Source organism: Liolophura sinensis, chromosome 1, assembly GCF_032854445.1.
Source record: "Liolophura sinensis isolate JHLJ2023 chromosome 1, CUHK_Ljap_v2, whole genome shotgun sequence".
Taxonomy (NCBI): Eukaryota; Metazoa; Mollusca; class Polyplacophora; order Chitonida; family Chitonidae; genus Liolophura; species Liolophura sinensis.
Genome location: NC_088295.1, coordinates 55,992,343 through 56,008,657, shown reverse-complemented (window position 1 = coordinate 56,008,657; position 16,315 = coordinate 55,992,343). Strand labels below are relative to the sequence as shown.

Genomic DNA, 16,315 nt, shown 5'->3' with positions numbered 1-16,315 from the left:
GCATAAGAGTATAAGTGTATCACTGGAATTTGTTTATGAGTATAAGTGTATAATTGGGATTTGTTTATGAGTATAAGTGTATAAGTGTATAATTGGGATTTGTTTACGAGTATAAGTGTATATTTGGGATTTGTTTACAAGAATAAGTGTATATTTGGGATTTGTTTATGAGTATAAGTGTATAGTTGGGATTTGTTTTTGAGCATAAGTGTATAATTGGGATTTGTTTATGAGAATAAGTGTATAATTGGGATTTGTTTATGAGAATAAGTGTATAATGGGGATTTGTTTACGAGTATAAATATTGTTGAAGGTTAATACACTTGTTTTTCATTTTATTTCACGGAAAAGAGATCTGGATAGAAAAATCAGAGAAATAAAGGAAAAAAAAGACAAAAGATAAAAAAGAAAAAGAGAAGAGAAAAATACCACCCACAACAAAAGTGAACAAAATGAAATAAATATGACGGACAAAAGACCAAAACATTGGGTGTTGGGAGAAAAAAATTAACAAACTGTGAGGGAGCTTCCTTCACAGGGTGTTGTATGGTCCACAGCGAGTCGAGGAATCCTACGCTATACACACAGCCTAAGCAAGACACTAAGCAAGACAAAGCGTGACCAAAATTGCCACTACGACTTGACACATGTGCAAAGTCGTCAGGCCGATGAGGGAAGAGAGCGGGAACTCTGCCTAACAAGCGTGACACAGCGTGTGGCAATGCGGTACGGTAGACGTGAATAATGCGTGAACAATACTTAACCTATGTGTAAATAAGTAGTGCCACTGCATGTCAATGCGGCCCATATTTGGCCACGCATTGCATAGACAGTGCATAACTAACGTGCGAACAATGCGTGAGAAGGGCGCATGGAAAGCTTCGTGCTCCGCTACGTACCACCGAAATGGCACGCCTTGCCCCGACACACTGTGCGGCATTGCGGGGTCAAAAATCATAGAAGTGTCAAGGTGGCATTGTTCTTCAACCTTTTCTACTGCCTCTGCAACCAATATTCTGAAAAATTCCGAAAGAGCTATGGGGTGTAAGGAAATAATTTCCACAGTTTTATGAAGCTTGCATCCCTGATGATGCAAACAAATTATATTTAGCATCATTTTCATAATGACTGTATGCAGAAATTCCACTGAAAAAAATACTTTAGCGGTTGAGAAGGTTGAAGACTTACAGTAGATGTACACAAAAAGAAGGATAACTTTTCTACGTGCTTTGCAGAACACATTTCTACCGTAAAGTACACAATCATACATGTGCATTCAATCCTCCAAAACATGTAATTCTTCGGCTAAAATTACATATGCCAATATGCCATAACTGAACTTTGGTAATCAAACTGAAAGGTCTTTCCACTTGTCAGAGAGACAAACTGAACACAAATCCTACAGATTACGTAAGAAATAGTTGTTGCTCATTAAAACCTCACAATTTATAACACTATGTCTGCTAGTCTTTAATTCTTTCTGTGTACATAATTTGACTGATGTATCATATGAAAATATTTCTACTGTCATACAGTTTAAGTAATGGAGATTTTTTTAAGTCATTATCTTAAGTTATTTTAAACGTTCGCTGCAATGATATCAGACTGATCATTTGTGAGAGCAACATCACTTCTTGATTGTACATGTAAGTGTCGGTAGACACAACATGATGACCTTACCATTTGTAGCAATAAGCTGTGTTAGAAACGTCGGTGGTGTCCGTGTCAGGGAGAATGCTCCGGATGTTGTTGTTGTTCAGGATGAGTTGGTTCAGACTCCCTGGGTACCAGTGTGCGAACCCCACACAAGTCAACTGGTTTCCTGAGAGGTCAAGCTGGGTCAGGTGGGGAACCAGGCAAGGTAAGCCTGTGGGGACATGGGAGAACTGGTTATGAGCCAGGTTGAGCACTTCTATGCCCTTTTCAGACTGGAACCGCTGCTTAACAACGTTGATGTGCATGAGCCAATACACGTCATGGTTTGGCTCGGTCTCAACCACTTCCACTTGGCGGAAGACGGTCTCATCGTTCAGTCTAACTTTACAAACAGTTTCATCCAGTGGCTCAGAATTAGACCCAGAGCCACTTTCATCTGTTCGTAGACCGTCAGGGCTCCCAGGGGCAAACCTACTGCCATTTAGGGGGTTATGAATGGACGATGTGCTGGAATTTCTACCACACATTTCCACTTGTTCGTTAATTAACATGGGCAGACTTGATAGCCTGTTGTGTGACAGATTGACTTCGGTCAAAGACTGGGATGTCCACATTTCAGCTGGCAAGGTGTGAATATTATTGTAGGACAAGTCCAAAATGCTAATACATCCCAGTCTGAAAAGGAATTCTGGGATAGTGGACAGTGCGTTGTGATGAAGGAAAATTTTTGTCAAACATGGGCAGTCATCTTCTTCAAGCTCTTGGTTATCAGTGTCAGTTTGAATGCCAGAAATGTTGTTGTTGGAAACATCCAGAAGTTGCAACGAAGGCAATCTAAACAGAAACCTTGGCAACATTTGAACATTGTTGCCTGAAACATCAATTTTCGTCACAGCAAACAGAGTAAAATTGGGATCCAGGCAAGTATGGGGGCTCAAAGGATGTATCTGAGTGACAGCAGAAGCTACCCATGATTCCTCAATTCGCTCAAGTTTACCTAAATTCTGCCACTCAACATCAATAGGGGTTGATGGAAATATTGCCATTGACTCGTAGTCTATGGAGCTAAAATTCTCCCCCACATCATTTTCATGCAGTCTTTGATATTTTGCAAACATGGATTTCTTATTGATAGGGTTATCCATATCTTTCCTACATTTCTGTCTTAGCAAAGCAGCCACAAGGTCTTCATAGTTCGTCTTCATGGCGAAACCCAAGACGCGATTCTCATCGTCTCTCGCACCGTAACTAAGCAACAGATTCACCATGGACAAGTTTTGACTTTTAGCCGCCATCATTAAAGGGGAAAATTTGGACAGGCCATTTGACCAAACTGTATTTACATTCGCTCCTGCCTTCAAGATAACTTCCACCATTGGGTAACTGTCATGCTGCATTGCAATGAAGAGAGCATTTCTGCCGTCCTGGTCAATGGCTTCCAAGTCCACGGGGCAGATATTAATCGTTCTATCGGCAGGTTCAACCTGAGTGGGTCGACGTCTTGAAAAGCTTCTTCCAAGACTCGGTTTATTGCGCCGAATGAATGACGAAGACATACTGAACGGCGCTGACATTCCGCCAGCGTCTCTGTTGCGTTGAGGGTTCTGGTCGGTCTCAGCCTCTGGGTCGGGATGGCTGGAGACCTCATGTTCCAAGACCAAATACTTAACAATTTCGATGTGACCTTTCTCAACTGCGTACAACAATGGTGTCATTTCCCGCATGTCCCTGGTGTTGATGTCAAATGGAGCCTTGTAAACTCTCCTTTGATGGCGACAGGTTTCCAGAAAAGCCTTTGGATATGGAAATGTCAACAACAACCTGACAAGTTCTTCATTGCCTTTCTGTGCCGCGATGTGAATGGGCAGTTCATGATCTGTGGTCGGCATGCTGGCAACTCCTCGAAATTCCTAACAGTGACAGGCAAAACACACAAACAGATTTAAAGACAACTGTTTATAAAAGGCTCCGGGGTCCTACTCCAGGAAGCTGTATTCCACTGTAATTCTTCAACCTTCCCATATGTCTGCAAAGTGTTTATTTAAAAATATTCCAAAAGCATTTTTCTGTGTTGACTGATAAAATTACACTTTTTATGTGGCCCTGAAAATGACCAATCCAACTAATGTAATTTTGTTTGTAAAATCAAATTAAAAATGTTCATATATTGCTCTGAAAGTTCCCCTTTCATATGTGAATAGGTTGAAGAACTAGGGTAGGCTAAAATGATTGTAATGACAATGGCAACACATGTTCGAGACACAAATTGCCATAGCAAGTCATAACTCTTCTAATTTTTAAGACAGATATCAGCAGTACTGAAAGCAAAGAATTACAATTCTCTCTCCTTTTTTTTTTTTTTGGAAAAGTAAAAATATGAATATGTAGTTGATTAGATGGACTAACCATGCGACAAAACAAGAAACTAAATATTCCTGCTACAATTACATGTATACTGGCTAAAATGAGCAGACCAGGTGTTCAAAATTTAGAACAGTCAGGGTAGTTACAATTAACTTAACCTACAACTGCTGATACCCAACTCAATATCCTTGTAAATTTAAAAAAGAAAGTATTACAACATCTAAGAAAATCTTGGAACAAATTTACAAATGTTTTTCAAATTAATATAATTCCACATGTACGTCCACCATATAAATTTACTCTATGTTAGAAGAAGCTGAATATTTTAGCTCAACTTACTACATTTTACTTCATGCAGAGGAAAATGCTCTAGGACTAAAATCTTAGTTTATTTCCAAAAACACAGTTAACCGTATGTAATCAAAACCACAAGTATGCTGTATAAAGAAAAACAGCTTTTAAATCTGCTGTAATTCTTGATCTCTTTGCACATTTGCAAGGTAATTTTTGTTTTATCAGGCATATTCTGAAAGCATTATTTTTTGCAGACTAATTTAACTACATTATGCCTTGAAAATGGCCAATCCAATTAATGTACTTTTGTCTGCACAATCACATTAAAAAGAAGCAGAAATAGCACTGAAAGTAGTTCTCCATTAGCTCTTCTTTAATGTGCGGTGTTCAAGATTAATCATAATTCATATGCACCTAAAGCCTTATGAGTGCTAGCGCTACCGATCGCCATTGTCGCAATTTGCAATTTTTTTTTTTTTTTTTAATTTCACTTGGGTGAAATTATTTTAAGGTTAACGTCACCACCTTAACGAAGCAATATCATCCTACCATGTTACACAGAAAAATGTTTGGTTTCAGAGACATTTTCCTTTTCATTCAATATCGTGTTGGGACTTGGACCAGTCCATCCCCAAAAACGAAGCTTAAAGAACTTTAGTTTGTACTTGTGCACAAATTCACATTCAAGATAAATAACCTAGGAAAAGGTTTTTCGAACTATATACATTTGCATGCATGTATGTGTCTTGAGTTGTCCCCCTTTTCACCAGTGCCACCATGCATATTCCCTCCAGCTGGCAAAGTTGGGGATGGGGTCCTAAAGCAAACTCTTTGGGAAAACAGGAAGAGACCGGAACTATAAATATTCTACAAACTTCCCATTTTATTGTTCATTTATTTGACTGGTGTTTCATGCTATACTCAACAAGATTTCATTTATATGACAGCGGCTAGCATTATGGTGGAAGAAACCCAATGCCATCTGCAGATGTCTGACAGGAGAGAAAGGCAGTCTGAGCTTGAGGACCTCACAGCAACTGCATTGGTGAGAGACTCCTGACACTTCACTTCTTAAATGATTCACTGCTTTGCTTTGATTTTCTGTCCGCATGTTGTGAATATCATTGTGACTATATGATTGTCAAAATGGCTAAAAAATATTTCTGACCAGTTCAGCCACATCAGCGAAATGAGAAAAAAGCCTAACGCTAGCACAGCATATATGTGTAAGGCCTTTGAAACAAAAAACTAACAAGTGTGGTACTTGTACTTTTCTCTCATTGGGAGATTTCTAAAAGATACCCAATATGTCAATTGCATGATTTTCTCCGTACATTAATGAATTTTGCAATACAGTATATCAAAAGTGATGCAAAGAGGTACTGCTCTGCTACCGCAAGAACTTGTGTGCAATGGGCAAAATAAGGATGTGTTACCTCTAGTAGAAGAAAGACAACCTCTGTATGGCCGAATTCACATGCAATGTGTAGAGGCGTCTCATTGGTCAATGGCTGTGGTGTAACATTGGCTCCTTGCTCAATCAGATAACGAGCTACATCAACATGACCGTAGCGACTAGCACTGAAACAAGCAAAGACAACACAAACAATGCACAACAACGTCCTCCAAAATGAGTGAGTGAGCGCTTGGGGTTTCCTCCAAACTGGGATGACTATCCTACTCAAATTTGTTCACTTAGGACAGTTCCCACAGTAAACTACTGAAAGGTCCCAAGAACAATGGAGGAAAGAGAATCATGAAAACTCCCTCTCCAGGAACAAGACTGAATGAATATTCAATCATGTCAATATAACAGACTGAGAGGGGTGTACATGAACAGTTACAGAATGAGAGGTGTGTACATGTACACTTACAGACTGAGAGGTGTGTACATGTACACTTAAAGACTGAGAGGTGTGTACATGTACACTTACAGACTGAGAGGTTTGTACATGTACACTCATAGACTGAGAGGTGTGTACATAAACAGTTACAGACTGAGAGGTGTGTAAATGTAAACTTACAGACTGAGAGGTTTGTATATGTTCACTTACAGACTGAGAGGTGTGTACATGTACACTTACAGAATGAAAGCTTTGTACATGTACACTTACAGACTGAGAGGTGTATACATGTACACTTACAGACTGAGAGGTGTATACATGTACACTTACAGACTGAGAGGTCTGTAAATGTATACTAGCAGACTGAGAGGTGTGTAAACGTACATGAATATTCAATCATGTCAATATAACAGACTGAGAGGGGTGTACATGAACAGTTACAGACTGAGAGGTGTACACAGGTACACTTACACTGAGAGGGGTGTACATGTATACTAACAGACTGAGAGGTGTGTACATGTACATTTACAGACTGAGGGGTGTGTACATGTACACTTACAGACTGAGAGGTGTGTACATGTACACTTACAGACAGAGAGGTGTGTAAATGTACACTTACAGACTGAGAGGTGTATACATGTACACTTACAGACTGAGAGATGTGTAAATGTACACTTACAGAATGAAAGGTGTGTAAATGTACACTTACAGACTGAGAGGTGTGTACATGTACACTTACAGACTAAGGTATGTGCACATGTACACTTACAGACTGAGAGGTGTGTACATGTACACTTACAGAATAAAAGGTATGTACATGTACACTTACAGACTGAGAGGTGTGTACATGTACACTTACAGACTGAGAGGTGTGTACATGTATACTTACAGACTGAGAGGTGTGTACATGTACACTTACAGACTGAGAGGTGTGTACATGTAAACTTACAGACAGAGAGGTGTGTAAATGTATACTTACAGACTGAGAGGTGTATACATGTACACTTACAGACTGAGAGATGTGTAAATGTACACTTACAGAATGAAAGGTGTGTAAATGTACACTTGCAGACTGAGAGGTGTGTACATGTACACTTACAGACTAAGGTATGTGCACATGTACACTTACAGACTGAGAGGTGTGTACATGTACACTTACAGAATAAAAGGTATGTACATGTACACTTACAGACTGAGAGGTGTGTAAATGTACACTTACAGACTGAGAGGTGTGTACATGTTCACTTACAGACAGAGAGGTGTGTAAATGTACACTTACAGAATAAAAGTTGTGTAAATGTACACTTACAAACTGAGAGGTCTGTACATGCACACTTACAGACTGAGGTGTGTGTACATGTACACTTACAGACTGAGAGGTGTGTAAATGTACACTTACAGACTGAGAGGTCTGTACATGTACACTTACAGACTGAGAGGTCTGTACATGTACACTTACAGAATGAAAGGTGTGTAAATGTACACTTACAGACTGAGAGGTCTGTACATGTACACTTACAGAATGAAAGGTGTGTAAATGTACACTTACAGACTGAGAGGTCTGTACATGTACACTTACAGACTGAGGTGTGTGTACATGTACACTTACAGACTGAGAGAAGTGTAAATGTACACTTACAGACTGAGAGAAGTGTAAATGTACACTTACAGACAGAGAGGTGTGTAAATGTAGACTTGCAGTCTGAGAGGCGTGCATTTGTATACTTACAGACTGAGGTGTGTATATTTATACTTATAGACTGAGAGATGTGTACATGTACACTTACAGCCCGAGATGTGTGTATGTGCATAATTACACACAGAGAGATGTATAAATGTATAATTACAGACTGAGAGGTGTGTAAATGAATATTTACAGACTGAGAGGTGTGTACTGGTACACTTACAGACTGAGAGGTGTGTACTGGCATACTTACAGGCTGAGAGGTGTGTACAAATTGCCTGATGTGTTGTTGATAGCCTGAGCCAAGATTCCTTCCTCCTGCTCCAGTGTTAACACCTGAGCCACCTCCACAAGGTCTCCTTTCTCGCAGGCCGATCGCAACACTACGAAACAAATCATTTTATCACATACTATAAGTGGTATACTTAGGTGACCCTGGCCTAATGTGTACAAAGTGCTGTCGAACAAGTTTTCCACCTGTCTCATAATGATGATGACTTGTGGCATTTTATCATGGTCAGTTATGAAATAAGTTATATTCGGAGACTTTTCCCCTACGCCACATAACATTTCCTAGTTGTCAGATTCTCAAAGCCTTTCTGCTGACAGTAAAGAGTTATACTAACAACAGTTATGAGAAGCTTGGTAGTAAAAACCAAGACTTCCATGCACCATCATTTTGTACCTCACCTGCATGTTTGCTTTAAAGGAGAAGAAAACTTAAAAAAAATGACACCATACGCTGAAAAAAGCACATTTATTTTATCTGGTGGTGCCTGTTACAAAATTTAGCAATTTTTCCTCGCCACACACATAAAGCCTGAAAGCGGTGAAGCTGGCTTAAATCGCTAAATCCATCGCATCCTCCATCTTTAACACCCTGTAATTTATGCTGGGAGTGTTTTGTCTCTCACCCAATGAGAGTTCTTAAAACTGCCGGCTTGTTCGTGTAAACTCGGAACCTACGTCCAACATTTCGGTTTCCCAATCAGGCGGAAAACGAACTGTACTGTTCGCTACCTTCTGGGAAGAACAGTTCTACCGGAAATGTACGAACTGCACTTCAGCAGTTTCCAACAACAATTCTCCTCTAACCACAGACGACTTCAGGACTAGTTCTTAGGCAAAATGGAGTTGCCCACCGCGGATTTTGGCGCTGACTTTATTTATAATTTATCAACTTGAGGTGCATATTAGAATGTTTTAATGGCATGCACCTGCGAGGAAATGCACACCCTTTTCAATGGTATTTGTTTGATATTTAAGTTTTCTTCTCCTTAAATTATTTCTCCATGAACTAGTCAGGTTTCATTTCAAAGAACATTTTAAAGAATATACTATAAAGAATATACTGTACTTGACCTAAAATTTCCTCCATGGCGCAAGAGACTCAGTTTGCAAAATTCTTACAGAAGTGTTTTGAAGTTTATTTTGAAGGCTACTGGAAAAAAGTTTCAGCACAAACAGTGACGTCTATGACATTTATTTGGAATAATATTCACTGTATATGGTGTTACATACCTTCAATAAGTTTATGGTGTTTCTGTACTCTGTTAACTGGAAAAAAAACCATCAAAAATGAATTACATGAATTGCATATGAAGTTGTGAATGAATGTCAACAGCCAAAAATGCCTGCCATTGATTTTGTTAATTCAGACTGGCATACATTAGACACTTTTGCACACATGTAGGTAAAAAAAAAAAATGTAGCCATTTTGAATTTTAAAATAAAATTATTACATTAATCACAAAAGAAATATCTTACCAAGACCAAAAGAAAAATCTTACCAAGACCAAAAGAAAAATCTTACCAAGACCAAAAGAAAAATCTTACCAAGACCAAAAGAAAAATCGGAATATTTTTAGGCACATGTTGTGGGTACATGAAACTTGTCAAGAATCGCACAAACCCATTTCTGTCGTAATCATTTCAATAAGTTGATCGTTTTCTGTTGAAACTGCAATCCCCAAGGGAGTTAACCCTGCTCCATCTTTCAGGTCGAGATTTGCTTTCTTCACAAGAAGTTTAACTGCTTCCATCTTGTTGCTGGCTACTGCCAAATGTAAGGGAGTCTGCAACGAGAGAACAACATTCTTCCAAAAAAAAAAAAGGAGGATTCACTTCTTCATTTCAGGAAGGCATATGCATAACATCATGCTAAAACTGCTGTTTTGGTTGGGCCAGAAAAGATGATCTTCTTCCACATTCAATTACAACTGTATTCAAATGTTTTAAATGTAAGACTTATAAATGTGTTACTTCATAGATGCTAGACACATTTCATGGAAACTACAATGTCATACCTGATGTTAATGTACTGTATTACAACACCAACAAATTTAAAAGTGCATGACATACCCTAAATGACCAGAAATTTCATCCATGACTAACTTGCCCATTTGTTCTGATTCTGAGAGTTCTATTGAGCGTAGAAAGGTGTTTTGAGGTTTGCTTGGAACAAAGGACGATATTCTACTACAAAATTCTAAGTTTCAGCACCAAAAATAATATTTTGTGACATATTTATTTATTTATTTGATTGGTGTTTTACGCCGTACTCAAGAATATTTCACTTATACGACAGCTGCCACATTTTATGGTGGGTGGAAACCGGGCACACCCCGGGGGAAACCCACGACCATCCACAGGTTGCCGTCAGACCTTCCCACGTACGGCCGAAGAGGAAGCCAGCATGAGCTGGACTTGAACTCACAGCGACCGCATTGGTGAGAGACTCCTGGGTCATTACGCTGCGCTAGCGCACTAACCAACTGAGCCACGGAGGCCCCTTTTGCAACATATATTTGCCTCTAAAAAATGCACTTTTGTGGGTGAAATTTTAGGTCATTTAGGGGTGTCTGGGCGTCAGGCGTTTGGAAAAGCAGTCTTCCAGCGTCCGGTTCCTGTATTGCTGTTTTATGGTAAACAACCCAAAAATTCATCCATGACTAAATTGCATATGTTGCCAAATTCTGAGAATTTTACTTATCATAAAAGCAGTACGAGGTTTGATGAGAAGGTGGGATAGTATCCCACAGGAAAAAAGTTGTAAGTTTCAGCCCCAAAAGTAATATTTTCTGGCATTTTTCTAAACAAAATGGGCCCAAATTTTAGGTGCTTTACCATACAACACACTCAACACCAAAGTTTTTGAAGTTTATTATGCACTATGGTGTAGCTGGTTTTCAGATTTTTTTCTCAGCTTTAAACAGTCTAGTTGATAAGATAAAGAAACAGATGGTAGAGATTCACATCCCCTTTTCTTTTTTATACTTTCAGTACTCTGGAAAACAATACAAGTACATGTCCCATACCAGTTGTATTAAAGTCCACAACAGAAAAACAATGACCATAATTTTGCTGAAAACCAAACAGCCCAGAACTTGTACATGTTCTATAGCTTGTAAGCCATATAACAAGTTCCAATTTAGAATTACTAGGCAGTGAAAGAAAGAACAAGGCTCGAAAAATTGTCCAAAAACTGTGCAAAAATGGGCCGTGGGTTTCCCCTACCATCAGTAACCATAATGCTGATTGTAAAAGTGAAATATTCATGAGTAAAACTCATGAGTATCATGAAAAAAAAAACTCACTGGTATAAAACACCAATCAAATAAATAAACAAAACATTGACATTATTGTTCTGCTAAAGACACTGGCCAGTTCACTGGGGCATAAAACTGGAAATTTTTTCCCCCATTTTTCACAGCCCTAAAAAGGGACTTTGCATAATTTACAACTTATCACAGTTTTTCGCAAAGTATAGAAAACAATTCTGATAATGTATTTATTCTGACTTCAGACAAGACTTTGGCTAAGATAGACAGGGCAGAAATGCTGATTTTGTTTTTCTTTTTTCTAATTAAAATAAATGCTTTCAAAATACGATTTGGTGGGAATAATAGTGATTATAATATATCTAATCTGAGTTCTGGAGAAAAGACACAAGCACACACGCCCACACACTCATGAGTAAAGAGTGCATTTTAAAGGCAAATAAATATCATAAAATATTACTTCCTGTGATGAGAGTTAAACTTTATTAGTACGACATGAAGTTTTCTCACAAAAAATCCCCAAATATCTCAAAAATCACAAGAACTGTCAGGATCAGACAACAGGAGAAACTTAGACATAGATGGACTTTTTATAGGTCAAATATAGTACATGTATATGTTGACGTTTTTATGTATAACTCATACAAATGAGTGAATGTTTACCAACAGAATATCAGAGAGTTTACATCATCCCGAGACTCTGACGCCACAATGCACAAGGATCCAGCGTTCTCAACTGAAGCATGTGACGTGAGGGGGAGGCCGACAGTGTTTGTCCACTCAACTCTTAACTCACATGACTTCATTCTTCTCTTCAACAGCTATTTAAATCTTTACTCATATCCTGTTTCTATAAATAGACGTGCGAAATAACGAAAGAATACTGAAACCATTCCAATGATGCTTTGCTGTATATATAAATGTATATGTCCTAACTACACGGCATACGCCCACATGCTCATCAGATTATGTCATTTCTTCAGTTTGCATCCCATCAAATGCTTGCAATACATGTATATTTATGTGATATAGAACTTGAATGGCAGGAAGTTAAAACCCCTTGGGGATTGCTCTATCCCTGCTAATAATTTTTGTGTGAATGCGTCACTTTAGATAACGGTGAAAATGAAATAATAATTTTTTAATGACTGCAGACATTATACATGTACATGTAATAGCTCAACATGACAATATGTACAGATTAAATCCACCAATGAAAGTACACGAACTCATGAAATGTAGCTTGAGGTTCATTTTCCCCATATTAGAAGATACAGGCATTCTTTATCACAACATGGACTGATCATGCCTCAGCAACTGTAATTCTTCGACGTGGTTTTCGCATCTTTGCAACGTGTTTATTCAAGCAAATTCTGAGGCACATTAATTTGTGTAAACTGACAAAATTATACTTTTTGTGAAGCCCTGAAATTGACCCATCCAACTTACATGTATGTAGTTTTGTCTCCAAAATCAAATTAAAACCATGCAAAAATTGTACTGAAATTTGCTCTTTCATATGCAGAAAGGCTGAGGAATTAGGGTAGATAGACAACAACTTTTGACATAAAAAATAAAGCGTTAAGGAAACTACTTAATTTAAATTGATACGGTCTGCAGATACAAGTACCATGCAGTCATAATAATTCTATCATAAATATCAACTACACACACAAGTTTAATATAACACATACACCAATAGCAGAAATGATTGTTAAATATATACACAAATAAAGACATACTAACCATATAACCGGTTGTTGCATCCCCAGCAATATTAGCATTAGCTACAACAGAAAAAAAAAAAAAAAATTACAATTTCATTTATTTCACAACACTAGTTCAAAGGCACTGATCAGTACAGCTGTACTTCTTTTAATGACTGCAGACATCGTACATGTACATGTATATATGACGGAACACATTAAGTTATCTTCCAATGACAGCATTACACCACGGACAATGGTTCTTAAGGAAAAGTAGAAACTTCTTTAGATTTTAAACTGATTTTTGTTCCATTCATATTCTGGAGGGAGCAAACCACAGGCCAGCCGATAAGGTCATTGCCTTTTAATTGCTACCATGGACACACAAGGTGTGAGTACAACCCAGGCCATGCACTGACAGGGATTAAATTTGTAGACAATTTGTGGGCACCTTTGTGGCAATAAATGGTTGACAATGCTCACGTGACCATTCGCAGAATGTAATGATCAGTAAAAGATCACAAGTTTGTTTCCCACAGATCTAGAGTGTACATGTCTGTGCATCACACAAGGGCAATTTTGTCAGTAACTTGTCAAAGTTTCTGGTTGACTTTGATTTCCTCTACCCACAAAAGAATGACTGCGTGTGTAATACATGCTATACTGTATAAGTGAAAATATTTTGAATATGGAGTAAAAGAATAATCAAATAACTATAAATAAATCAAATAATAAGGTATTTCAGAAAAGTGGAACACAGACAGGCCCTATTTATTACACACCGAAGGATTACAAATGTATATGTAAACTTCCATTCATTACTGCCAATATTCTCATTGGTCAAATTTCAAGCACTATGCATCAAATAAAGAGAATATGTTTTATATGTACACCATAAGCTGCACTCTAAAAAACTGGAACCTGATGACACAGAGACTGGAAATTTAGGCAAAACGAGCACAAAGTGATCTTAGACTTAAGTCAAATCTTCAGCCATTGAATTTGGTATGTTCTTTCTGTTATTTTAGCTGATACTTGTTGTAACATAACTTACCCAGAACCGACGTTTTCGAGCAAAGTTTTGACATTGTAATATAAGAAACAACAATTTTCAAGTGATCTGAAATTTTGACTTAAGTCTAAGATTGATTCATGATCCCAAGGCCTGGAAAATACACGAGTTCACAATTTCACCTCGTTGGACGTACATAAAGCAACATGTTACATATACTGCTTTGCCATTCAATAAGCAGGCTTTGGTTGCGTTAAGTGAGCATTAGCCAAAATAACTATTTTTCAGCATGCTTCGAGTTTGTTTACGACCCTAACAGTGACCTTCTTGTCCGTAAAATTGTTTTTAAAACAATAAAACCAAAGATATTAAAAAAAAAAAAAAAAAAATTACTTACCTCCATGATCTAGCAACACTTTTAGTGCCCTGAATGAGTCATTCAGCACCGCAGTATAGACTGGGGTTCGGTGGGAGGAGTCGGTGTTATTAATATGCTCCTTGGCATCCCCTTCCAGCAGACATTCCAACAGCTCAGCATTGTCAAACATGGCTGCTGGGTGAAGGTTACTGTCATCCCACCCTCCCGGCTGACTGTCACTGCTGCCATTCCTTGCAGACTCACTCAGTGACTTCTGACCCTCCTCTGACCTCTGACCTTCAGTAGACATTTTGGTCAATGGGTCAAGGCCACTGGTTTCTGTTTATCCCATTATCTGAGACAAAATTAAAAAAAGAGGACAGAATTTGATTTGATTGATTAATTGGTTACCGTAAGGGGATACATCAATATAGATAGGATTCCGACCATGAAACAATTAGCTTAAAACAAAAATACACGTACGCATCACCTCTGGTAAAGTAAATGCATGAAAAACCAAATAAGTAGGAGAAATTTTTGCACCAATTAAGGTAAGTATAATGTCCAATGAACATGTCAAACCACCCACATATATGTTTACTGCCCAATGAGAACGGTCAACAGATTGCAGTCAAAATGCCCCCGCAAGGCAGCAAATCTACAAAAAAAATGTATGCACCTTGTGGTGATTGCTCAAATGTAACATAAAAAAAGTTAATTCTGAAAGCATGAAGATGTACATGTACCAATGCAAGCAGCTGTTGTCACAATCAACACAATCACCAGAAAACTATGCTGACTTCATTTTCATAATTTTGATATGTTACAACTACCACTGTTCAGTCATACCCTAATCCTTCAACCTATTCAACTGCCTCTGCAACCAACAGGCCTTCTATAAAACATTCTGAGAGTTCTACGGGGTGCAGAGAAATAATTTGCACAGGTTTATGATGCCATCATGCATCTTTATGGTGACGCAAACAAATCATTCTCAGCATCATTTTCGTAAATATTACATGCATAAATTCCACTGAACAAGGGCTTTAGTGGTTGAAAAGGTTGAAGATTTATAACAATTCCCACACAATTCTTCAGAGCAGGCCTATGCAATAAAATTTGAATTAATCCACTTAAAGGGAATGAAGTACAAAGCACTGAGTTTCAGTATTGCGTAAACATAACACACGACAACTGTGTTGAACAATGTTGACCTATCTGATTTGTAGTGTGGACGGGGCACTCAACTTAACTCAACAGTATTCAACCTACTGCTGAACCAACAAAAGTTGAACGATGCTGGATAGTTTGGATGGGGCCTAAACCTCCCAACACTTCAGCGTTGCTCGATACAGCGAGTTACATGCCGCACCTAACCGTACTGAATCGTTACATGATGTTGTTCAGTGTTTATAATGTAGATTATTTCCTTACAATCAAAAGGTTGGAAAGGTTGAAGACCACATTATTGGCACATCTAAATGTAAATACATTTGACGAATCTCTCACGTTACTCACTTTAAGCACTGCCACTGTCTGAAATTATCTGAAACTGGCAGTCAAAAGTAACACGGTAGGTATTTGTTTTCGGAGAATGGTCGAGATCGAAATGGAAAGCCAATGTCATCGAAGGAATCGTAAGGGATTTATCGCCTGTTATCGCCCCAATTTTCGGATGCACAATCATGTCAACTTACGTGAAGTTCTGACGCAGTAGTGCGACAGCTGTCAGCATTCAAACAGTCTTGATTTCTTATCCTTTCAACAGAAACTGAAAGTTGACATTCGAGAAGTTGCGCAAGAACGCATGATAAACAAGTGCCCACACCTCGGTCAC

At 38.3% G+C, this 16,315-nt stretch overlaps 1 protein-coding gene across 1 annotated transcript in view; it reads right to left on the bottom strand.

Annotated features, from left to right (window-relative positions):
- The window catches only part of LOC135462219 (leucine-rich repeat serine/threonine-protein kinase 1-like), a 53,454-nt gene extending 38,623 nt beyond the window's left edge, over positions 1-14,831 (bottom strand). The window contains exons 1-7 of the mRNA XM_064739637.1: positions 14,518-14,831; positions 13,149-13,189; positions 9,755-9,917; positions 9,364-9,399; positions 8,096-8,225; positions 5,751-5,895; positions 1,681-3,566 (exon numbers count right to left, since the gene is read on the bottom strand). Coding sequence (XP_064595707.1) covers positions 1,681-3,566; positions 5,751-5,895; positions 8,096-8,225; positions 9,364-9,399; positions 9,755-9,917; positions 13,149-13,189; positions 14,518-14,788 — 2,672 coding nt within the window. The 5' untranslated portion in view covers positions 14,789-14,831. The remainder of the gene's footprint in view (positions 1-1,680; positions 3,567-5,750; positions 5,896-8,095; positions 8,226-9,363; positions 9,400-9,754; positions 9,918-13,148; positions 13,190-14,517) is intronic.
- Between the last annotated feature and the right edge of the window lie 1,484 nt (positions 14,832-16,315).